Source organism: Rhinatrema bivittatum, chromosome 3 (assembly GCF_901001135.1).
Source record: "Rhinatrema bivittatum chromosome 3, aRhiBiv1.1, whole genome shotgun sequence".
In the NCBI taxonomy this organism is placed as follows: domain Eukaryota; kingdom Metazoa; phylum Chordata; class Amphibia; order Gymnophiona; family Rhinatrematidae; genus Rhinatrema; species Rhinatrema bivittatum.
Window position 1 is genome coordinate 164,204,787 of NC_042617.1, and position 24,471 is coordinate 164,229,257.

At 46.4% G+C, this 24,471-nt stretch overlaps 1 protein-coding gene across 1 annotated transcript in view; it reads left to right on the top strand.

Moving 5' to 3' along the window:
• RYR2 (ryanodine receptor 2) overlaps nucleotides 1-24,471 on the top strand; it is a 1,771,220-nt gene that overhangs the window by 1,063,291 nt on the left and 683,458 nt on the right. The window contains 1 exon segment of the mRNA XM_029593907.1: nucleotides 5,929-6,064. Within this exon segment, the coding sequence (XP_029449767.1) occupies nucleotides 5,929-6,064 (136 nt within the window).

Sequence of the window (24,471 nt, forward strand, 5' to 3'; positions counted from 1 at the left end):
AGGCCCCAGCCACACGCATAAGTCCCATTTTTTACACACGCGGCCCTTTGAAAATTCGCTCATAAAGGAGTTGTTTCAGCCAGAGGCTAGAAGGATTTTTTAATTTTTACTAACATGAACTACACATTCAAAAACAGCCATTTACTGAAAACAGTAAATGAGCTTGCGATGTATTCTGGGAAAGGAGGGGCAGATGGGGGGGAGGGGGGAGAATCTATCCCAGGAAAAAAGAGAGTTTTGCTCCCCCAAAACAGGTCTGAATTTATCCCTAGACATGTGTGGGGCAAACAAGGAGATATCATTAGGAGAAAAGAGAGGAGAGGAAAGGGAAGAAGGTTTGCCTTGTATTTCAACCCCTGCGTCAATGAGTCACATCGGCATGTTCAGACCGGGTATCTCTGTCTGTCTGTGTGTATTCAAAAGTCTGCTGTGCTTTTAGAAATATCGAAAAGTGGAGAGGAGGTAAACGGAGGGAAGGGGCTGATGGGGGATGAAATTGAATACTTCAGTATATTAAAAAAAAAAAAAAAAAAAAGTTTCCATGCCACTCAGGCATGCAAGGTGTTTCTGGCTTCGTTCCACATCCACAGAGACATGTAATAAAACCTACTGCTGGAACTCTGCGATCTGTGTGACCCAAGGAGCTCATACAGGAAATCTTGTGGCCCCAAGAGCCACAGCAATGAATAGGATAAGATCCCAGTGTACAAGGTTGGGAAAAATGTGTCAAATTTTTCTGCCTTTGCTTTTCTTCTGTTAAGCAATTTTTTCATTTATTTTATTTATTTATAAACGTTTATATACCGACATTCGTAGGCAACATCACGCCGGTTTACAATTAACTATAAAGAATGGAAATTACAATGAACAGGGAGAGGGGGAGGGAGGAGCAGGCTAGAAGGGAGGAGGTGGAAGAGGCAGAGAGAAAATAAAGAGAGAGAGAAAATAAGTAGGAGCAAAGATATGGAGAGAGATGGAGCATAACCTTATTATGTGACTACAATAACATCACAGGATATGTACATATAATAACACTAGTAACCATTTACAATCTTACAAAGTTACAATGCTGTAGTCTAATGGTAGAGTAAGGGGGCAGAAGGCTGTACTAAGGGGTACGGGAAAAGGAGTAGGGACTTAAGGGCAGCATAAAGGTGCAAAAATTGGATATCTGGCTAGTTTTGGTTCGACAGGTACAAAAACACACATGCACTACCTCTGTTCACAATACAAATTATACATATGTTACAGAGGATCTCAGCAATCTATAATGCTCAAAAATTTTTTTATTGTATACATACAAATACCCAATGGGGTAGATTTTCAAAAAGCACGCCTTCGCGTACTTTTGTTGGCGCATCAGGCGCCAACAAAAGTACGCTGGATTTTAGTAGATACGCGCGTAGCCGCTAAAATCCTGGATCAGCGCGCGCAAGGCTGCCGATTTCGTGTAGCCGGCGCACGCCGAGCCGCGCAGCCTGCTGCCGTTCCCTCCGAGGCCGCTCCGAAATCGGAGCGGCCTCGGAGGGAACTCGCTTTCACCCTCCCCTCACCTTCCCCTCCCTTCCTCTATCTAACCCACCCCCCCCCCCCCCGGCCCTATCTAGACCCCCCCCCTACCTTTGTCGGGGGATTTACGCCTCCCGGAGGGAGAAGTAAATCCCCGCGCGCCAGCGGGCCTCTAGCGTGCCGAGACGGGACCTGGGGGCGGTTCCGGAGGGCACGGCCACGCCCCTGGGCCCGTCCCCGAAACGCCGCGTCCCGCCCCCAAAACACCGCGCCGATCTGACACACCCCCGACACGCCCCCCACGAAAAACCCCGGGACTTACGCGAGTCCCGGGGCTCTGCGCGCGCCAGTAGGCCTATGGAACATTGGCGCACCGGCGAGCAAGGCCCTGCTCGCGTAAATCCGGGCGGATTTACGCGAGCAGGGCTCTTAAAATCCGCCCCACTATGTTTAACGCACTTTTTTCACAAATCCCGCTATGTGTGCTTATAATCTCCCTTACATTAAAACAATATCATCCATGCTTTACCCTCCTTTCATCATCATCCAACTCATGCACACCACTCCACCCAATCACATCATTCAAACCACCTAAAATTGCTAACAATATCATATGCTTTCATAATTACACATACATGTTTATATATCATTGATATACATCTTGCTTAAACAGCCAACATCAGTACAAATGTCAATTTGCATCTCTGCGCATTTTTTAGTTATTTTAATAAATACAAAATTAAATATTCCAATGAAGATCTTGTTTCACCTGTCCACACGGGCTTCTTCAGGGAATGATGATTCACAATAGCGCAACTATATTCTCATGTTGACGTCACTCACATATCACCATCTTCAAATTGAGTGCTGCATATATTCACATTCATCAATCACTATGAACAGGATAAATCTTCACCACAGCTACTTATTATGCAAGTAATATCCACACATAGCACTGGATTCTATAAATAACATAAAAATACCAATTACCCAACTTATAATACCTCCAATCATATCAAAAAACCGACCCCATGAATTTCAATAGTACCAGCCACATCAAGAAAACCGACGCGTGCGTCAATTTATAGACTCCATGATTCAACACCAGTTCAATTGTGTGTCATCCTTTTTATCGAAGTTCAATCATCGTCTTCAAACAATAATTTTTCATACTCGAGTATTGTCCATAAAGATTTTATACTCTTGCATACCTGAATCAAAAAGACAATCCCCCATTACAACTTTGCTGCTTCCTGCTTTTCCTGCGGTCCTGGTGCAGCTGTTGCTGGGAGCCCTCCGCGGCTGAAGCTGCTGCTCCTGCTCCGCGATGTGTCCTCTTCATGGCTGGAGCCGCTTCCAGGGTCCTTAGACGGCAGGGTGGCCGTCTCTGCCATTGCCTGCCTCTTCTTCTTTGCGTCAGGAAGTCGCTCCTGCAGCCTGCCTTTTCTCCATCTTCATGGCAGGGATGCTGCCATGGATGCTGCTGCTCGCTAGGCCTTCCACATGGCTGGGTCGCCACCACCGACGGGCCTGTCTCTTCCTGCTTCTCTCCTGCCTTCCCTTAGGCGCGGGCGTGCACCTCACCACAATATTTAAAGGGCCAGCGGCAGGAGAAGCCCCGTTGCCCTCATCGGTGATGTCATCAGCCAAGTTTGCTTCAGCCCTATGAAAGGGCTTCACTTCCAGTCTTGCTTTGCCTTTGCAAGGAGTTAGTTGCTCCTGGATGTTCCTGTCCTTCACTCCATGAGTCTTCTGTAATCCATCGCTTCTTCAAGGTCCTGTGTTTCTTGTTCTTCGCTGGAGCTCCATGTCTCGTCCGTGATCCAGTCCAGATGTCCGTCTTCCATTCCAAATGTCCATGGGTAGTCCTGATGTTCTGTGATCCAGTCCTGATGTTCTGTGATCCAGTCCTGATGTCTGTCTTCCGTTCCTGATGTCTATAATCAGTCTTAATGTCTGTCTTCCAGTTCCTGATGTCCGTGATCCAGCCTTGATGTCCTGAACCCTTGGTTCCTTGTCACCACCTTTCCTGGCGTGCCATGTCATGGTCCGCGACCAGCCCCATGGGCGGGCTGTGTAGGGCACCTCATGGCACAAGGTCTGCCTTCTCTCTGCAAGCACAAGCCTCCGGCAGACTCTGTTACTAAGCCTTGTTCCTGAACCTTGAATCTCTTGTCCCAGTCTACGGAGTCCCCTTGTGTCTGCTCCGTCTATGCCCAAGACTCTGCCAGAACCTGCTTCATGACCAGCCACAGGCGGCTGTGTAGGGCATGCCCCAGTGCAGGCCTCTATGGAATCTTTGCCATGCTCCAGTCTCATCTTCCATTATCTCGCCTAGAGTCTGCTTCGAGTCCAGCGTGGTCCGCGACCAACCCCGTGGGCGGGCTGTGTAGGGCGCGCTGTGTCACAGCCTCAATCTAGTACTTGATCCTGAATCCTTGTCTTCAGTACCTTGTTCCTGAATCTTCATCTTCAGTACCTTGTACATGTCTTTGCCTGAGTCTTCGTCTGAGCCTTCGGCCTTCGTTGTCCCTGGCCTCTGTCCGGCCTGCCGCTTCTTGCCGTTACCCAGCGACAGGTCCGAAAGGGCTTGGAATGGTCGGAGGACCATTCAAAGACCATCATTGCATTGTTGATCTTCCCGAAGCATGCAGGTCCGGAGGAGGGGCAGTACCTTCAGTCATCCTTGTCTTCATTCCAGCCTTGCTCCTGCTCCGGATTCCATCGTTTGTCTTCAGTCTAGTCTTGCTCCTGTCCAGTCCATGCTTGGGCATGCCTCGCCTGCCTCGGCACCTCTTTGGAGTTCCTCTGGGGTCGAGCCATGGTCCAAGAACACACAATTCCCTGGAAAGTGGAGCCGCTCTCCTAGCGCTTCCTAACAATACCACAGTGATTCATATGTTTTCTTCTCTCCAGATCAAATTAAAACTTTCTTAGATGCTAGGAAAGTTATTATAACATTGACTGTTCCCATTCTGAATCAACAGTCCTGATATTAATATTTGGTACCTAATTATATATGAATTTCAGGTTTTTTCCTGTTTCAGTCATTTCCTTTGTTCTCCTTTTATTTCTTTTTCTCCCCCTTTCTTTTCACTTATTAATAGAAAAGATGAGTAATTTGTATAATTTTTTTCTTTTTAATTGTTCACTTATTATTGTTGCTATGCTTATTCTGTTTGTGTTTCTATACAAAGTTTGTGCTTTGTTTAAATGATATATTGTAATAAAAATAAAGTATAAATACATACTATTTGACAGAGATAGTGACGTGCTTTAAAATGAATAAGCTAAAGCTAAACCCCACAAAATATGACATCTTGTGGATAGGGAAGCATCAACATTTAATGAAAGAAATTTTACTCACTCTGGATGGAACAAACGTTCTCGGATACTGTATGTAATATAGGAGTGATTTAAAGCTCATTGCAAATGTGTCAAGATCTGTTTTTCTAGATCTACTATGTCAGAGGCAACTCTTGCTCTTGCTGGAAAGCCCTGCACTTGCTATCGCTCTTCAGGCTTTCCTAATCACCAGGGTTGATTACTGCAACTCACCATATTCAGGTCTACCCAGAAGCGCAGTTATAATTATCAAATTGTGCAAAATGCAGCTGCGAGTCTTCTTATTTATTTATTTATTTATAACTTTTTTATACCGAGGTTCAGGTAACAGAGTTACTTATCACTCCGGTTTACATTCTAACAGGCAATAAATAATGACAATAATATGTCTTACAAAGAACAAGGAGGAGAATAACTTGGAATAAACATAACTAGGAAAGAAACAAAGTGTGCAGGAGTTGCTTTCATTCTCATATTCTGCCAGTGCTAATAAAGGATCTGCAGTGGCTACTTGTGACTGCTCGCAAGTAACTTTCATAGTTGCATGCGAGTGCACATGTGTGCACATTTGTCAGCCCATGCTTAGGGATGTGGTTATTTTATAACATATGGGCCGGATTTTTAAACCTACATGCGTGGCCTACATTTGTGCGTGCTACCCAGCGCGCACAAATGTACACCCGATTTTATAACATGCGCGCGCAGCCGCGCGCATGTTATAAAATCCGGGGTTGGCGCGCGGAAGGAGGTGCACACTAGTGCACCTTGCGTGCGCCGAGCCCTAGGGGAGCCCCGATGGCTTTCCCCATTCCCGCCAAGGCCGTTTCGAAATCGGAGTGGCCTCTGAGGGAACTTTCCTTCAAACCCCCCCCCCCCCCACCTTCCCCTCCCTTCCACTATCTAACCCGCCCCCCAGCCCTACCTAAATCCCCCCCTTTCTTTATCTTGTAAGTTATGCCTGCCACTGGCATAAATCAGTCCCTTATATGTTAAGATCCAGCTTAAATGATGAAATAGCTTTCTCTTTCTAAAATATGTATCTCCTTGTAACCATTTCTTGTTTTCTTGTTTAAGGTGGTACGGTATTTAGCTGGATGTGGTTTGCAGAGCTGCCATTTGCTGATGTCCAAGGGATATCCAGATATAGGATGGAATCCTGTTGAAGGGGAGCGATATTTGGATTTTCTCCGGTTTGCTGTGTTCTGCAATGGTAGGAGATCCCAGCTAAATGAAGATACATTTCCTCATTACAATATGCTTTTTTTTTTTCTTTGAATGTGCAGGTTCTTATTTTCCTCCTGCTGCTTCTTTGAACTTCCAGCTCAGATAGAACTAGGGGCTGGGACCTGGTGCCTTGAGCATTCATTCACAAGGATTACTTACCCAATTTTATATCCCCTCTCAACTCATGTTAGTTGAGTTGTTGCAGCGACAATCCTTGGCCAGAAACCATACACCAAGAGTCACTCCAGAACCCTTCAGCCACAGGGCCTGAATCAAGCCATCAGGTGTTGCCATTGTGCAAAGACCATGACTCCCTCTTTCTCAGGGGCTTTGAAAGCTGATTCTACATCAATCTCAGTCCTGTCCTGTCTGTGGAGAAGAAAACATGAGCTGGGAATTTAACCCAGATTCCGCCACATGCTGTATCTTGATAAAATATATGGTAAATTTCAAAATGTATATATATTTATCTATATAGAAGTCCATATGCAGCACCATTTGTCCACTTAAGTTAAGGGACTTAGCTGGACAAATGATGCCATTTCAATATTTGGCTGTACTCAGTACCCAGGACTTAACCGGCTAACTTTTTATCTGAGTAAAAAGTTAGCTGGATATGTTTGGGGAGGGGCAGGGGCATTTCTGGGTGGAATCCACTATCCAGGTAATTTAGCTGGATAAACACTGATATTCAGCTTTATCTGGCTAAGGAGGTAATTTATCAAAGTAATATATGGCGTTTTCGCATGCGGTAAGGCTTTTTCGCATGCATTAAGCACCTTTAACGCATGCGAAAGCACCATAATGCATGGTGCGATGCATATCAGAAAAAGGGGAGGAGTTTGGGGTGGGATTTGTAGCCAAGTGGGCTGGCTTCACAATTTTGTGAAGCCATGTTGCACGGCTATAGTGTGGATTTTAACTATACCTTTTTCAATTGCATTAAGCTGTGTGATATGGCTTTATTGTGCTTTTTGGTGTTTTTGCAAATATTGTTTTTAGTATTTAAGCTGCTGGAGATCCAGCCTAGCTATGAGAGTGAGAGAGAGAAAGAGACTAGCCATAATGCACTCATACTAGGTAAGTATTTATATCTCTATAGGAGGCCCACCTAGTAAATCGAGGTAAGGTTTAGTATTAGTGTAAGAGTTAGGGGCCACTTCGACATTCAAAGTGAGACGTACGACCAGAACAGTGTTCTCTTGTGAAGATTTGATGACCTTCGGAGTGAGGAAACTCACACAAAGATGAGATTTGTGCAATGTTCTCTCAACCTAGCTTGATGGACTCTCTACCTGTTTTAATAGAGAATTTTTCTTTTAAAATGACTCCCTGAAGCAGCCTTTTTGGCAAAACGCTTGGCCAACGTTGGCGGCATCTAGATGTTAAAGATCTTGAGACAAGATCAAGATAAGCCTCTTTAAATATATATTTTTTTATGGGGATGGGAAGCAAGATGGTGGCGTGAACTGGATCATGGTAATATCGCTTGTTGGTGCCTTAGGGAATTACCAAAAAAAAAAAAAAAAATACTGGCGAAAAGGAAAGGGAAGGTACAAGTTTACCCCTCTGACTCGACCCTTCCCTCAGGGCAGCGTCTTATTACCACCTATACCAGGAAAGCAACTGAATAGGGGGAGGAAGCCCCCGCTGCGGTGATCGATGAAGGAGCATCAACATCGCTGGGGGAAATTACCTTAAGTCCCCCGGTTCCTCAAGTTCCAAAGGTGGTAGTTTCCCCGGAACTCCCTCTGTCAGCTGTGATTCAAGGTCCTGATGCGGTTCCAGCGACTCTGGAGGGAGGGGCCAGAGAGGAGGAATGCCTTTGACTCTCTCACTTCTCGCGGGACTATCGGCAACCCCAGGTGGTGTGTTGGTCACATTGACCCTGGAGAGGGAGCAGAAGGAGTGTGAGAGCATTACAACAGCAACGGGGGAAACTTTGCTGGTGGAAAACGCTGTGGAGAGGAAAATAGGCAAGTTAACCCACTTTCAAATACCTCCTAAACCAGCAATTGTGACTTTGGATGCAATTTGGGACCTGGTGACTGCTCTGGGTAGTTCATTACAGGATCACAATGCAAAGCTGGACAATCTCAATCTCAATCTCAATTAAAAGAATTTAAACCACGGATGGATTCTATGGCAAAAGCTTTGCAGAAAACTCAGGACTGTAACGTTAAATTGATTAAAGATTTAACTAGTGTGTCCCATAGGCTTGAGAACCTGGAGAATTACTCCCGGCATTTAATCCTACGCCTTCTGAATTTTCCTAAAATAGTGGGCGAGATTTCCTAAATAACTTTAAAAAAATACTTTCTTGAAATTCTCAAATTTGAAGAAGAAAATACTCCTTGCGTTAGCAAGATTTATTTTCTACCTGTTTCCTCTAAAGAAAAAACTTCTATGATTAATCACCCCGAGATATTGGAAAATCTAACACAGTTTCTAGAAGATTCAACAGCTGAGATCTACGAGCGCGCAACTCTCCTGGTATCGTTTGTGTCGGAGAAAGATCTAAGTAAAGTTATGAGGAGATATTTTAGAAGTATATCTGTTCCAGTTTATGGAGCTCAAGTACAAATATATCCTGACTTTGCTCGTGCAACACAAGATAGAAAGAGAGATTTTCTTGCTTTAAAGGCACAAATTGTTTCTTTAGGATTCTCCTTCATACTGAGATACCTGTGCAAATGCATTGTTAGATCCCAGAATGAATGTTTTTTATTCTTCTTGCCCAAACAGCTTAAATTCATAAATTCAAGGAGTATAGTGACCATCTCTCCCAGTATTAACAGGTCTGAGGAGCCATAATATAGAGGTTGCTTAACGTTAAGCCTATTTCTTTATTCTATTTTGTAAATTCTCCTGGATGTCCTCTTCCTCGTATATAATTTTGTTTCTTGATGGAAAAATGCGTATTTCCTGTAATAATATTTACATAAGTTGGCTTATTTGTGATGATAGCATTTTTATTTTCAAATAGTAAGATTATATTATTACACATTTGTTCCCTTGTTTCCCCTGCCCTTGTTCTCTGTAATATGTTAAGTTACCTGTAAAGTGATATGATGTACTCCCGAATACCGGTATGGAAAAGTTCTTGAATGAATAAATAAATAAATAAATAAATAAATATCTTGCTTGTATCATGATAAAAATGAATAAAAATAAAATTAAAAAATATATATATTTTTTAAAATAAAAAAATCCTTTAAAAAGAACATAAAAAATAGACAAGATGTCATGAAGAAATAAAGCACAGTAAGATTGATGGTCGGAGGTTTTTATGACCAATGATTAAACAGTATGAAGCATGTCGCGAGAGGGACCTTTAAATTTGAAGCTCACCCGGCGCCGATCCTCTTCAGCTTCTCTGCAGCATCAGCGAGCCCGAGCAAGAAGGGAGGCCTGCGCGGTCGGCGCCTAGACCCGCCGGGGTAAGGCCTTTGAAATTTCCCTCACCCTCGGCGAGCCCGGACGCAGACCACGAGGCAAGTCTTCGGCGCTGCTCCTCCTCCACGCCGTCCCTCCGCTCGGCCGTCCAGCCCGCCCACAACCCAGGCGGACCAATCGGATGCCGCGAGAGGGACCTTTAAATTTGAAGCTCACCCGGCGCCGATCCTCTTCAGCTTCTCTGCAGCGTCAGCGAGCCCGAGCAAGAAGGGAGGCCTGTGCGGTCGGCGCCTAGACCCGCCGGGGTAAGGCCTTTGAAATTTCCCTCACCCTCGGCGAGCCCGGACGCAGACCACGAGGCAAGTCTTCGGCGCTGCTCCTCCTCCACGCCGTCCCTCCGCTCGGCCGTCCAGCCCGCCCACAACCCAGGCGGACCAATCGGATGCCGCGAGAGGGACCTTTAAATTTGAAGCTCACCCAGCGCCGATCCTCTTCAGCTTCTCTGCAGCGTCAGCGAGCCCGAGCAAGAAGGGAGGCCTGCGCGGTCGGCGCCTAGACCCGCCGGGGTAAGGCCTTTGAAATTTCCCTCACCCTCGGCGAGCCCGGACGCAGACCACGAGGCAAGTCTTCGGCGCTGCTCCTCCTCCACGCCGTCCCTCCGCTCGGCCGTCCAGCCCACCCACAACCCAGGCGGACCAATCGGATGCCGCGAGAGGGACCTTTAAATTTGAAGCTTACCCGGCGCCGATCCTCTTCAGCTTCTCTGCAGCGTCAGCGAGCCCGAGCAAGAAGGGAGGCCTGCGCAGTCGGCGCCTAGACCCGCCGGGGTAAGGCCTTTGAAATTTCCCTCACCCTCGGCGAGCCCGGACGCAGACCACGAGGCAAGTCTTCGGCGCTGCTCCTCCTCCACGCCGTCCCTCCGCTCGGCCGTCCAGCCCGCCCACAACCCAGGCGGACCAATCGGATGCCGCGAGAGGGACCTTTAAATTTGAAGCTCACCCGGCGCCGATCCTCTTCAGCTTCTCTGCAGCGTCAGCGAGCCCGAGCAAGAAGGGAGGCCTGCGCGGTCGGCGCCTAGACCCGCCGGGGTAAGGCCTTTGAAATTTCCCTCACCCTCGGCGAGCCCGGACGCAGACCACGAGGCAAGTCTTCGGCGCTGCTCCTCCTCCACGCCGTCCCTCCGCTCGGCCGTCCAGCCCGCCCACAACCCAGGCGGACCAATCGGATGCCGCGAGAGGGACCTTTAAATTTGAAGCTCACCCAGCGCCGATCCTCTTCAGCTTCTCTGCAGCGTCAGCGAGCCCGAGCAAGAAGGGAGGCCTGCGCGGTCGGCGCCTAGACCCGCCGGGGTAAGGCCTTTGAAATTTCCCTCACCCTCGGCGAGCCCGGACGCAGACCACGAGGCAAGTCTTCGGCGCTGCTCCTCCTCCACGCCGTCCCTCCGCTCGGCCGTCCAGCCCACCCACAACCCAGGCGGACCAATCGGATGCCGCGAGAGGGACCTTTAAATTTGAAGCTTACCCGGCGCCGATCCTCTTCAGCTTCTCTGCAGCGTCAGCGAGCCCGAGCAAGAAGGGAGGCCTGCGCAGTCGGCGCCTAGACCCGCCGGGGTAAGGCCTTTGAAATTTCCCTCACCCTCGGCGAGCCCGGACGCAGACCACGAGGCAAGTCTTCGGCGCTGCTCCTCCTCCACGCCGTCCCTCCGCTCGGCCGTCCAGCCCGCCCACAACCCAGGCGGACCAATCGGATGCCGCGAGAGGGACCTTTAAATTTGAAGCTCACCCGGCGCCGATCCTCTTCAGCTTCTCTGCAGCATCAGCGAGCCCGAGCAAGAAGGGAGGCCTGCGCAGTCGGCGCCTAGACCCGCCGGGGTAAAGCCTTTGAAATTTCCCTCACCCTCGGCGAGCCCGGACGCAGACCACGAGGCAAGTCTTCGGCGCTGCTCCTCCTCCACGCCGTCCCTCCGCTCGGCCGTCCAGCCCACCCACAACCCAGGCGGACCAATCGGATGCCGCGAAAGGGACCTTTAAATTTGAAGCTTACCCGGCGCCGATCCTCTTCAGCTTCTCTGCAGCGTCAGCGAGCCCGAGCAAGAAGGGAGGCCTGCGCGGTCGGCGCCTAGACCCGCCGGGGTAAGGCCTTTGAAATTTCCCTCACCCTCGGCGAGCCCGGACGCAGACCACGAGGCAAGTCTTCGGCGCTGCTCCTCCTCCACGCCGTCCCTCCGCTCGGCCGTCCAGCCCGCCCACAACCCAGGCGGACCAATCGGATGCCGCGAGAGGGACCTTTAAATTTGAAGCTCACCCGGCGCCGATCCTCTTCAGCTTCTCTGCAGCGTCAGCGAGCCCGAGCAAGAAGGGAGGCCTGCGCGGTCGGCGCCTAGACCCGCCGGGGTAAAGCCTTTGAAATTTCCCTCACCCTCGGCGAGCCCGGACGCAGACCACGAGGCAAGTCTTCGGCGCTGCTCCTCCTCCACGCCGTCCCTCCGCTCGGCCGTCCAGCCCGCCCACAACCCAGGCGGACCAATCGGATGCCGCGAGAGGGACCTTTAAATTTGAAGCTCACCTGGCGCCGATCCTCTTCAGCTTCTCTGCAGCGTCAGCGAGCCCGAGCAAGAAGGGAGGCCTGCGCGGTCGGCGCCTAGACCCGCCGGGGTAAAGCCTTTGAAATTTCCCTCACCCTCGGCGAGCCCGGACGCAGACCACGAGGCAAGTCTTCGGCGCTGCTCCTCCTCCACGCCGTCCCTCCGCTCGGCCGTCCAGCCCGCCCACAACCCAGGCGGACCAATCGGATGCCGCGAGAGGGACCTTTAAATTTGAAGCTCACCAGGCGCCACGCGACAAAGGGGCTTGCCCCTTTGTGCGCCCCTTTGTGCAGCCCCTAAAGCAGCCCGCCACCCCGCCACACACACCTGCAGTCTCAACAGCTTAACCCAGCAAACACCAACTAATACTATCGCAGACCAGGGAGACGGCAACTTCTCAGGGACACCAGACCATACTCCAAGACAAACCCTAAACCCAAAACTCGAACCTAGAGAGAATAGAGGGCACAAGACTATACTCTCACCCTCTACACGGAGTACTGTCCCACAACTTTATATATGACCAAACGAACATAGTCATCGTTCTCCAGCGCCGTACTCAAACTCATCTCCACCAGCTGATACACCTTCAGTCCAAACATTCCTCGTTCACCCATCCCTCATCAGAATCCCACCAAAGCGTCTTCTCCATATAGATTGCCTTCAGGACCCTCCACCTTCATAAGACTATTTCTTCATCTACAACACTACAAGCCTTACCCCTGAAGAAATGATAACACAACACATACCTATCAGATACCACCGCCAACTCCGCAGCATGCCTCACGTGCAAGAATCTCCGGCAAGAACTCCCAGGTCTCTCATCCCAATCATGATCACGCCACTGACAGTTCCTAGGGCTAACCTTGCTCTCTGTAACCTTATTCAACGCCCAATCTCTGACAAAAAAGACTTATATCCTCAACGACTATCTCTTGGACAGTAACCCTGACTTCTGTGCCATCACAGAAACATGGCTAAAAAACTCTGACATAGCATTAATCAACCAATTACCCACGCACAAATACGACTTCTTCTCAATTCACAGACACAAAAAACGAGGCGGCGGCTTGCTACTAGCTTCCAAGAAAGAATTCAGATTAACATCGCACACAATCAAGTCAGAATCCAAAATAGAATTGGGATTATTCAAATCAAACCAACTACAGATACTCTTAGTATATGCACCTCCAGGAGTACTAGAAGCAGACTCCTCCCCCCTTATCGAAGCCATAATGAAGCACATCAACTCAGACTTTCCTACCATAATCATGGGAGATTTTAACCTCCACATCGATGCTGCTCACTACTCAGCCAATTGTGAAACACTCCTCACTGCCAACAGTGCATTGGGATTCACCCAAATTATCAACAAGCCAACACACAAGGCAGGACATACGCTGGATCTTATTTTCATCAACTCCAATTTCTCCAGCACCAGGGAACCCACATGTTCCCCTATCCCCTGGTCAGATCACTTCCTGATAACAACCACCCTCTCCATAAAAAAACAATCACACGCTCCTCAGCACCTCTCCACCATCCACTTCAGGAAACCGTGTGCCTCAGACATACTCAGCGAACAGCTCACCAAGGAACTTACTCACCTGGATTTATCTAACCCCAACTCAGCTGTGCTCTCCTGGCACAAGATCACGGAAGCAGTAGCAAACAAACTATGCCCAGCAGTCTCCAAAGTAATCAATCCAACAAAAAAAGGAAATCAACCTTGGTTCTCCAGCGATCTCAAACAGAAAAAACAAGAACTACGACACAAAGAAAACAGTTGGCGCAAAGCCCCCAACCCATCTACCCTATCATCTTACAAAGGAACTCTACATCTATACAGGACATTAATTCTAAAAGCAAAAAAAGAATACTACGCTAATAAAATCCACGATCTCCAATATGACGCAAAGGCTCTCTTTTCATATGTTGCACAAATCACAAAGCCACTACCACCAACGATCCCTGACGAACAGGCTCAATCTAAAGCAAATGAACTAGCAATATTCTTTCAGCAGAAGATTGCAAATACTCTAGCACTCCTTCCAACCAAGACCATACCGCCCGCTCCTGTCAGCAACACACACACACTTAAGGGAGTCAAGTTGGACAACTTCGAATTAACCTCCACCAAAGAGATCGAATCCATCCTTAAAAAGCAGAAACCATCCAGCCACCCCGCAGACAGCATTCCTTCCAAACTACTGCTACTTATCCCAAACACAATCTCTGGAGCGCTGACCAACATAATTAACTGCTGCTTAAGTCAAGGAATGTACCCAGATAGTCTAAAAAACGCAGCCCTTAAACCCCTCCTGAAGAAACACAACCTGGACCCTAGCGAATTAGCTAATTTCCGCCCCATCTCCAATCTTCCTTTTTTAGCCAAACTTACAGAGAAACTGGTAAACACCCAGCTCTCAGACTACCTAGAAGATCACAACTTTCTGTACCCTTCCCAATATGGTTTCCGCAAATCACGCAACACGGAAACCCTTCTCATTTCTCTAACAGACCATATTATTATGGGGCTGGACAAAGGCCACTCATTTCTTCTAATTCTCCTTGACATCTCGGCGGCATTCGACACCGTCAACCACTCCATCCTCCTGAATCGCCTGTCAGACATAGGCATTTCCGGAACAGCCCACAGCTGGTTCAAGTCTTTCCTTAGCAATAGAAGCTTTAAAGTCAAGATTAACAATAAAGAATCGCCGTCGACAAATTCTTCCCGTGGTGTACCTCAAGGATCATCACTATCTCCCACTCTATTCAACATCTACCTCCTCCCCCTCTGCCATCTTTTAACTAGTCTCAACTTAATTCACTACATTTACGCCGATGACATGCAGATTCTGATTCCCATAACACAATCCATTACCAAATCACTCTCGATCTGGAACAACTGCCTACAATCTATCACCAGTCTCCTCAGCAGTCTTAATTTAGTTCTCAATGCCTCAAAGACTGAACTACTCCTCATCTCCTCCAACCAAGAAAACCTCACTCCACAGACCCAACGCAACTCACACCACAACTCCCATCTCACCCATACTCATGTAAGAGATCTCGGGGTCATATTAGACAACCGCCTCAATCTAAAGAAAATGATCAACACCACAACCAAAGACTGCTTCCACAGACTACAGGTACTAAAGAGACTCAAACCTCTCCTATTTTTCCATGATTTCAGGACAGTTCTCCAATCCTTAATATTTGCCAAAATAGACTACTGCAGTGCTCTCCTCACAGGCCTTCCCAGCTCAACCACCAAGCCGCTACAGATGATACAGAACGCCGCGGCCAGAATTTTGACCAACACCAACCGGAGAGAACATATTACTCCCATCCTCCGAAACCTACACTGGCTACCAGTCAACTTCAGAGTCCTACACAAATCACTCACTTTAATACATAAATCCATCCATAATCACCTTCACCTCGACCTCGAAATCCCTTTCAAACTCCATACCTCCAGCAGACCGATTAGAGAGACCTACAAAGGAGCACTTCAACCCCCCACAACCAAAGCCACGCGCCTCATCTCGACCAAAGACTGAGCGTTCTCAATAGCAGGCCCAGCTATCTGGAACAACCTCCCAGCAGATCTCAGGCTGGAACACTGCCTAGTAACATTTAAGAAAAAACTCAAGACCTGGTTGTTCCGCCAAGCCTTCCCGGACCCCTCAGATACACATTAGACGACGAACCGGCTCATGAGCAATGGAACCCAGATCCTCTCTAAATACGACACAAGCACCAGTATTATCATAATAGCTCAACTAGCACTAGCACGGACTTTTAGATCTTAGTTTCTTAACTTACTACCCTCTTACGCCTTCTTTCCAGCTGTTTAAGCTTCCAAGTTTTGCAGTCCTGGTTAAATGTAACTTTGTTTCTCCTGATTATAATAAGTTGTTTATGTTTTACTGTTTACGTCCCTGTTCGATGTAAACCGACCTGATAAGGTATTTAACTCTGAAGGTCGGTATAGAAAAATGCTAAATAAATAAATAAATAAATAAATGTCTTGTAAGTTCAGTGAATTAGACGTTTCATTTCTGAAGTCTTTTTCTCCATTTACTGCAGATAATAAATTCAGCATTGGTAGTGTTCAGTGCTTTGCAGTATTTGGTGAAAGTTATTTTTATTTAGATTAGATATTTACATTTTCTTTCACCTGCTCAATCTGATTGGAGTATTTCATTAAAAAACTTCAAACCACACATGTTTTAGCTTGATTGTATTAATCCTCTTCACATAGAGCATTTAATTGCTTGACTGGGTTAAAAGCTTATGGTAACTCTTCCAGATGGGGCAATAACTTTCAGAAAGCATCCTGCTCATAAAAAATGATTGCTTAATTAAAAGTATAAATACATCTGGGGTTTATTAAGCTAAAAAATTAATTTAATAAACATTTATAACATCACTGTACATAAATGCTTTGGGAAAGTCCTTCACCAAATAATATTTATCTAAATCTTTTGTTTGGTTTTGGATAACTTGGGATTGCTGATTTCATTGCTCCTGTCTGAGTTGTGGATTCCAAGAGTTGGATCCAATTGTGAGCTGATAACTGAGAACAGAGAGAGTGCAAGGAGCAAGCGGGCATTGTTATGAAATAATTGTCCATGCTAGTAGGCAGGTCTTCTGAGGCAACAGCACAGCAAGGGCATCTAATGGTATGCTCACTGCCTGCTGCCCTATCTCTATTAGAAAATGCAATTACAAATGTTAAAAAAAGGTTGATTTTAAGTAAAAACTTTCCTATTAGTTTATGTCCACTGAATCTGACTTACACTTTACCAACAATAGCATTTTATCTATTAATTAGAAATAAATATAGGTTTATGTGTGGATACTACTGCTGTCATCATAGAGAAATGACTGAGGTATCCAGTTAAAGAACGGAGCATGTAGATTTGTAAAAACTAACAAACAAAAAAGGTTTACCAGCAATTTAAACAAACTCAAAAATTGAAATAGACACAGTGACCATCAGTTGTACAGGCATGGGGAGAATTCCATCCAGGAATTTTGAATTCCCAGGAGGAAAGAAAAATCCAAGCTGGGTACCTAGGTCTGGGGAGAGGAAAGAAATTCAAGTCTGTTGCCCTGAGATCTGGGAGACAGGTGAGAGATCCAAGCTGAGCACCTTCAGGCTCTGGGGCATATCTCTTGAGATCAGATCTGGATGCACTGAGGTCCCAAGAGAGGAATAATACAAGCTTCTGGTGTGGTTAACTGCATTGACTGAGGATAGAGATGGTCATAGACCTACTGTATACCAGTCTGTCTATGGTTTGATCTTCTCTGTAGTTTTACTGCTGTGCATTCTGTTCTTCACTAATTATAATACAAGTTGTTTGGGTTTTCACTTGTCTTCTATTAATTTTAAGCTTGATATATTTGAGGAAGAGATGGTCAAGAGGAGGTCAAAAAGCAAATGCTGCCATTGGAATTATTGTATGTGTGTGCGATGTGTTTTGAGAAAATATATATCGGTATGGTTGTACTTGATTATTTTTATTAGATGCAGAGAGGTAAATATTGAAAGATAAACAGATAGGTAAGTTAGCCAGGTAAGGCTTATCTGACTAACTTAGCTGGAATATTCAGCGGCATAGCCATACCTGGATAACTTCCTAATTAGCCAGATAAGTTTTATCTGGCTAACTTTAGACCTGCTATACAGAAGGTCTGACTTATCTGGCTCACTTACCGGGTCATTTATCAAAATGCATTAGGGTCTTATTTCGTATTAAATGTGATCTTATGTGCATTGCACGCATGATAAATATCGCACCGCAAGCTAGCATACAAATTTTAATTTGAGTATGCAAGTAGGAGGAGCAAATTCAAATAAAGGTCTCTTACCACATTCCACAATAGATTTACGCACAATAATGCAGGATTTAATGTCAGAAATAACTGTTTCTCACAGGACAAGCAGGATGGTAGTCCTCACATATGGGTGACATCATAGGATGGAGCCCAATCATGGAACACTTTTGTCAAAGTTTCTAGAACTTTGACTGGCACCTATTGGGCATGCCCAGCATGGCATTAAACCTGCAGCCAGCAGGGGTCCCCCTTCAGTCTTATTTTTTCCGTGCAGCAGTAGCCACGCGGGTTAAGGAGCTCCACAGAGATTCCTGACAGGAATTTTCCTCATGGAATTACTAAAAACTTTCATACCCCACAGGGGTCCCTCCTTCGAATTTTTGACTTCGTGGTACTCCGGTAAATTTTTACCCGTTTTCGGTCGATTCCCATCGAGTTTGGCCCTGCCGTAACGTGGCTAAATTTTTCAAACGCCATGGCATCGGGGTTCCATCGGTGCCCAGTCTGTACTCACACCATGTCCATAACAGACCCGAATAAAGTCTGTGTAATGTGTCCGGGTGCGAGCATGATGTCCTGACTTGCACCAAATGTGCCTTAGGAGAAAATGGAACTTCTCTTCCATTCTCAAACTCCGACGCCGCATATTGCATCAACGTCGTCTGAACCGGCACCGTTCACTTCACGCCAGTATCGGCCACCTGCTGGTGACTGTCCGGTGTTGACGACTTCTCTGCCTTCAACTACCTCTACTTCCCCTCAGGACCGAGGGGATCGTAGAGAAAAACTTTGGCATCGACACCGCAAGTCTCGGACCATCGAGGAAGGAAAATCTTCGACCTCGCCATCGTCCGAGCCGCCATCGAAGAAAACCCCATCCAGAAAAGGCACCGACCCTTTCTGCGACCGGATCACCAAGGCAACCCTCACCTGGACAGGTATCGGGAGCCGCGACTCCGCCTGTAACGGTGGTCCCTCCAGCTATGCCTCTGCCTCCTTCTTCTCTTCCAGAGCCGGGGCTGCTTGCTCCAGGTCTCCATGAAGAACTGGACCGGATGGTTCAGGAGGCCATCGATAAGGCGATGCACAGACTCCAAGGTCCCCCGGCGCCGAAATCGGTGCCGGTCATGGAACCGACCATCGATCCCATTCCGGCAGCATTGGCACTGCTGCTCTCGAAGATGGAAGCGCTCATAGCCACTTTTCCACTGATGGATCCTGGGTCACCAATGGCTCTGGTGCCATCCCTGCTTACCCTGTCATCGGGAGGGGAAACACCATTCCCCATTCCTCCATCGGGAGTCCTTCCGATGCCTCAACCATCGATGCCGATGCCATTGGCCGGCGTGTCTTCCAGGGATCATGCTTATCTCTTGGATCGCCTCCTACCAGCTGTATATGACCCAGTACAACAGGGTCTTATTCAAGCAGATAAAGGACTTTGCAGAGTCCCTGCCTCAGCAATTCCAGGAACAACTTCAAACCCTGGTACACATGGGTTTCGAGGCAGGGAAGCATGAAATAAGATCCTCTTACGATATCTTTGACACTGCTTCCAGGGTATCTGCAACTGCTATTTCGGCAAGAAGATGGGCCTAGAAGACACGCCGGCCAATGGCATCCAGGAATTTCTGTACCTTACCTGGGGGAAAGGAAGAGTGGGGTTTTGATCTTTTTGCCCTCTTTTGGGCAGATTCTACAACCACAGATTGGTGATCCAGCTGAAGTTTCTGGAATCCTGGGGCTGACTGGACCAAATACGTGGTATCAGCTTTTCTGTTGATTGGAGCAACAGAACCAGGGTGTTCCCAGTTCTTTTTGAGGAGATCCAAAAGACCCTGGTGAATATGTGAAGAATAACATCCTGCTGTCCTGTGAAAACACCTTACAGGTAAGCAACATTTGCTATCTTTTTTTTTTTGCGGTAAAGGTGAAAATAATTTTTACATGTGACCATGGCTGTTATAGTGGGTTGCTGCTATTATCGCAGCTATTATTGTGTATGGTAAAATGAGGCCTTCTATCAGATACACCTACCATACCCTCCTGGGCCAACATAAACACCTTTTCTTACCTGGCCTGTCATCCTAAACCTATTATGTTCATGGTAAGTTTACATGTTGGGGGATACTGGCTGCTTCAGGATGCTTGTCGCAAACAACAAGAACAACAACAACCACAAGAAAAGGCAAGGGAAGTTCTGAGCCCTCCTGCACCAGAGCCCGGCATGCCTAATTGCTAGTCATGCCAGAAGATTATGTGGATAGCAAGTATCGCGTAGGCTCTCAGGCTATCCTGGAATTATATAAAGAAATCTAAGGGGATCTGGATCTGGTCACAGAAAGGTTTCATGCTATAGCTGGGCTCACCAAACTATTGGCCACACTGCATTTCCTGGCATCCAGCTCCTTCCAGTCAACAGTAGGGGTCATCGGGTGAATAACCTGTAGCAAATACCAATTTTTACAAGGACAAGCAGCCAAAATGAATTCTCTGACGTCAGTAAAAAATGGACATTGCCATTTCTGCTATGGGTAGCCAAATGCAGATTGCAGCTCTGTGTACATGACTGGAATGTACAGATATATGGTACCCCCTAGCCCCCCACCCCCAGCTGAGCTGGAGCCAAAAGCAGCCAAGAGAAATAGAGCACAAATGGTGCTGTGTATGAATCTGTACCACAAAAACATTTGGGGCCCCTTTTATGGCGGTAAGACCATTCTGAGAGCCAGATTTATCAGTTGTCCCTAGCGGGACCCATACTATGGAACTCCATGCCCCTGGAGTTAAGGTTACAAAGAGAAAACAAAACATTCAGGAAAAATCTAAAAACCTAGCTGTTTAAACAAGCTTTTCAAAAAGAGAAGGGGGAATAGAAACCAGGGAAGCGCAAGGAACACCCATACACACAACAGTAATCACCAAGTGTGTAGTTTTTTTTGTTTTTTATTTTAATAGAGAACGCATCACTAAAGGATAAGTTACAATTATAAAATGAGTCTTGTACTCAAAACTGCCATAGAATTGACCTGGACATGTTTTTCACATTTATCAATTTACATTTATTAAAAACTATGTTACCGAACCTTATGGCACCTATGTAAACTGAAAGATTTTAATTGCATTGTTTTGTGTGCCTTACTGTAAACCGTTGTGACGGTACCCACCATAACGACGGTATAGAAAAGATTTTAAATAAATAAATAAAATAAATAAACCTGGGCAACTGTCATTCATCAGAACTGACTGCTTGTTGAACTGTACCAGAAAACAAAGGACTGGCCAAAGAATGGGAAAATCTGCTAATTAAAAGCCTTAATTATGCACTCACCTGCCTATCCATGAGCTGCTGAATTATGCATAGGTGAGCCCTTGCAAAGGAGTCAGCTAATAGCACTCATGGCCTTACGTCATCATCCGATCATTACCCATGAAAGAGAAGGAAGCTGTCCACCCTGGACAAGTTCCCCACACTTACTGCAGAGAGAGAAAAGACTGGTCTCCTCCCAGGTATCCCTCAGTAGAGGAGCTGAGTGCACCTTGCTTCTAAAAAGTGGAAAAGGTGAAGCCCTTCTCAGCTCGGAACATCCTTGTCTGGTGAATAGGCCCTGCTACCTTAAACTTCTGGGTCCTGGTGAGACAAGCCTGCTGAAGATCCAGAGGGTGAGAGGGTTCAGCTGCAGGTCCCCTTGCTGTAAGAACTGTAACTTTATTCCCTAGTCTGTGGGGCAGGAAGCTACTGCTCATTAGCATTCTATACTTACAAGTCATGACTAGAAAGATGTGGGGCTGGTATTAATTGATTAATTTTAATCTGATAGACACTGGATGACAAATATGCTTTTGTAATTATTGCTTTTATTATAGTTTGTGTGTGTGTGTGTGTGTGTTGCCTGACGAAGTGAAGATTAGCCCTATGTAATTTATAAATAAAGGAAATGAGCTTTTATTCAGACAGTTGGGTAATTTTTCTAAGAAATGAACAGGAGAGTCTCTGGTATTTACATATATAAAGGGAGGTGATGTTGGAACGCATAGCTTTTCTCCCTACAGTCCCAAACCACTTTTTCCTGCTGTCTGGTCCAGGTCATAATAGCTGTATCTGACTGCATTAAACATAGCATTTCCTTAGGACAGGCAAGACTTGATAGAATTAAAGAGAGGCTTTTATGCTACAGCTAACTTTCCCAGTGTTCTGGGAGCTATCGACTGCACTCACATAGCCATCATCCCACCCCATAACAAGGAGGAGATCTTCCGCAACAGAAAGCACTTCTCCATCAAAGTGCAAGTGGTATGTAACACTTGACTGCGCATCCCCGATGTGGTGGCCAGGTACCCAGGAGCTGTGCATGATTCCTTTACACTTAGACAATCGGGCCTCTTTGAAAATTTTGAGGATGGCTTCTATGGTCATGATTGGCTAGTAGGTAAGAGAGATGCTTCTTTCTCTATTCCCTCTCTGGCTATGTGTTTGCAGCAAACGGGATGGACATGGATGAGCTGTGGGGGATGTAACAGCATTGCTGACTCGACAAGTGGCTTGTGCAGTTCGGTCTACACGCCATTGCACCAGGGCCTGGCTTTCTCTCCTCATGCTGGAGAAGTCTGCCAATGTTGTGAGGCCAAACAATGCACTTTTCATAAAGCTTTGCGTGTGAGCAGCCGCTATACACTTTCTACAAGTTTACTTTAAACATTTGCCTTTTCTAATCCTCCCATTTGGAGCAGTTGAAATCTCACTGGTAATCACAACCTTTTTGAGTCCACACTGCTGGCAGACCCAGATCTGGGGTGCCCTGTTAGTAATGAGTCAGCTAGGATGTCAGGCACAGTTTCTCTTTCCCATCATGCAGGTAAAGCAGAAGCAGCGACCTGTACATTTTTGGGACTAACATATTCACTGTGTCAGGGTAGACAAATTTGTATCTCTGGAGGACAATACTGCAGAGCAGCCAGGGACTTGCACATTCATACCATGAGGTAGAGTTTTTTTTTTCTGCTAGGACAGGTGTGGTAGCTCTAATATACTGCTTAAAGGTTTGATGACTGCTGTGAATGAGTAGCCTTAGCTTTTTTGTGAGGGACAGCCACACATTTGATGGAAACCTCAGACACAGTTTCTTAATCAGTGTCTGGAAGATTCTGACACAGTTTAAGCCAGTGTTATAATGTTCATATAGAGTCACAGAAAAAGGTGGCATAGACTTACAGTAGGGAAATAAGCTTTGAAGGCTCATGCTAAGCTAGAGGCTAGCTTCTACTGTCTTATAGCATGCTGTGGGTTTCCATCCATATCTCAAAGTCACAGTGATGTCACTGATGCAGCCATTCTGTCTTTGCTGCAGTAGATTCGGGATCTGGTTGCAGGACCTGTCTTCTCACTTCTGTTGCTATTCCCAACAGTCCGGTGGAGACGAGATACAATGAGGCCTTATGTTCTACTCGCTGTGTCATAGAATGCACCTTCGTAGTTCTCAAAAGTAGATTTCACTGCTTGGACAAAATAGGGGAGCTTTAATGTATACCCCAGCCAGAGTAGTAGAGATATTTCTACTCTGCAGTGTTTTCTATAATCTCGTAGTATGCCATGGGATATCAATAGATATACTTCCAGATCTACCTCAGGATGGAGCTTGTGTCCTTTCAGCTAGGCTTTCCCGGCTTTTCAGATGGGCCTGCTTGAGAGTGAGGGGAGGGGTTGCAGTAATTTTTTTTTAACTTCAGACAAGTAGGAGTCAGGGTGGGTTGCATCACGAAATTGTGGCTACTGGTGGGCAAGAGGGAAGGGGTTGTTTAGGAGGATGGGCGCTGGGCCCTTCATATTTGAAGGCTCAGGGGCACGTGGGAATTCCAGGGGAGTGGCCTGACTGCTCCCCCTGCATAACTTTAAAACAATGGGGGGAGGAAGTAACAGTTTCACCTTCTCCCACGGGCATAAAACTAAGCTTTGGGGGATTCAAGAAGGGTTGTCCCTCATTTTCAGTGGGGCAAAGGGTGTTAGGGCTGCTATGGCCTGTCATTTTCCCATTAATTTGCGGAGGGGGGTGGAATAAGGCCTCTGTTGGCCCAAAAGATTTATTTTATCTTACCTGGCTATATGTTGTTTATCTGATTAGTCTGATTATCTGATAAGTTTAGACCTGCTTTCCAACAAGACCAGACTTACCTGGTTGAAACTTATCCAGGTAGTAAGACCTGCCCCGTGCTTCCTCTTTTTTTTAATCTAGATAGTTGCTGTATTGCTAGGTAATGTTTTTATCCAGCTAAAACTGATCCAGACAGTGGAGGGGAATATTTAAAACCTGAGGTATGTCTAATTAAGTCCCAGACATATCTGGACAAACCTTCTGAATATGAATCTCTAAGAATTATTAAATGAAAATAGTGAATCAATATTCTGATAGGTTTCACCATGCACATGTGCAGTTTCTGTTCTATGGCACTGGAAATCTCACAGATTTTTGCAATGTTAACTTAGCACCCCAGTATCTGTAGTGGCAATTTCTATAAACATTTTGCATACTAAGCATGATCTGGTTCTGCAAGAACAGTATTTT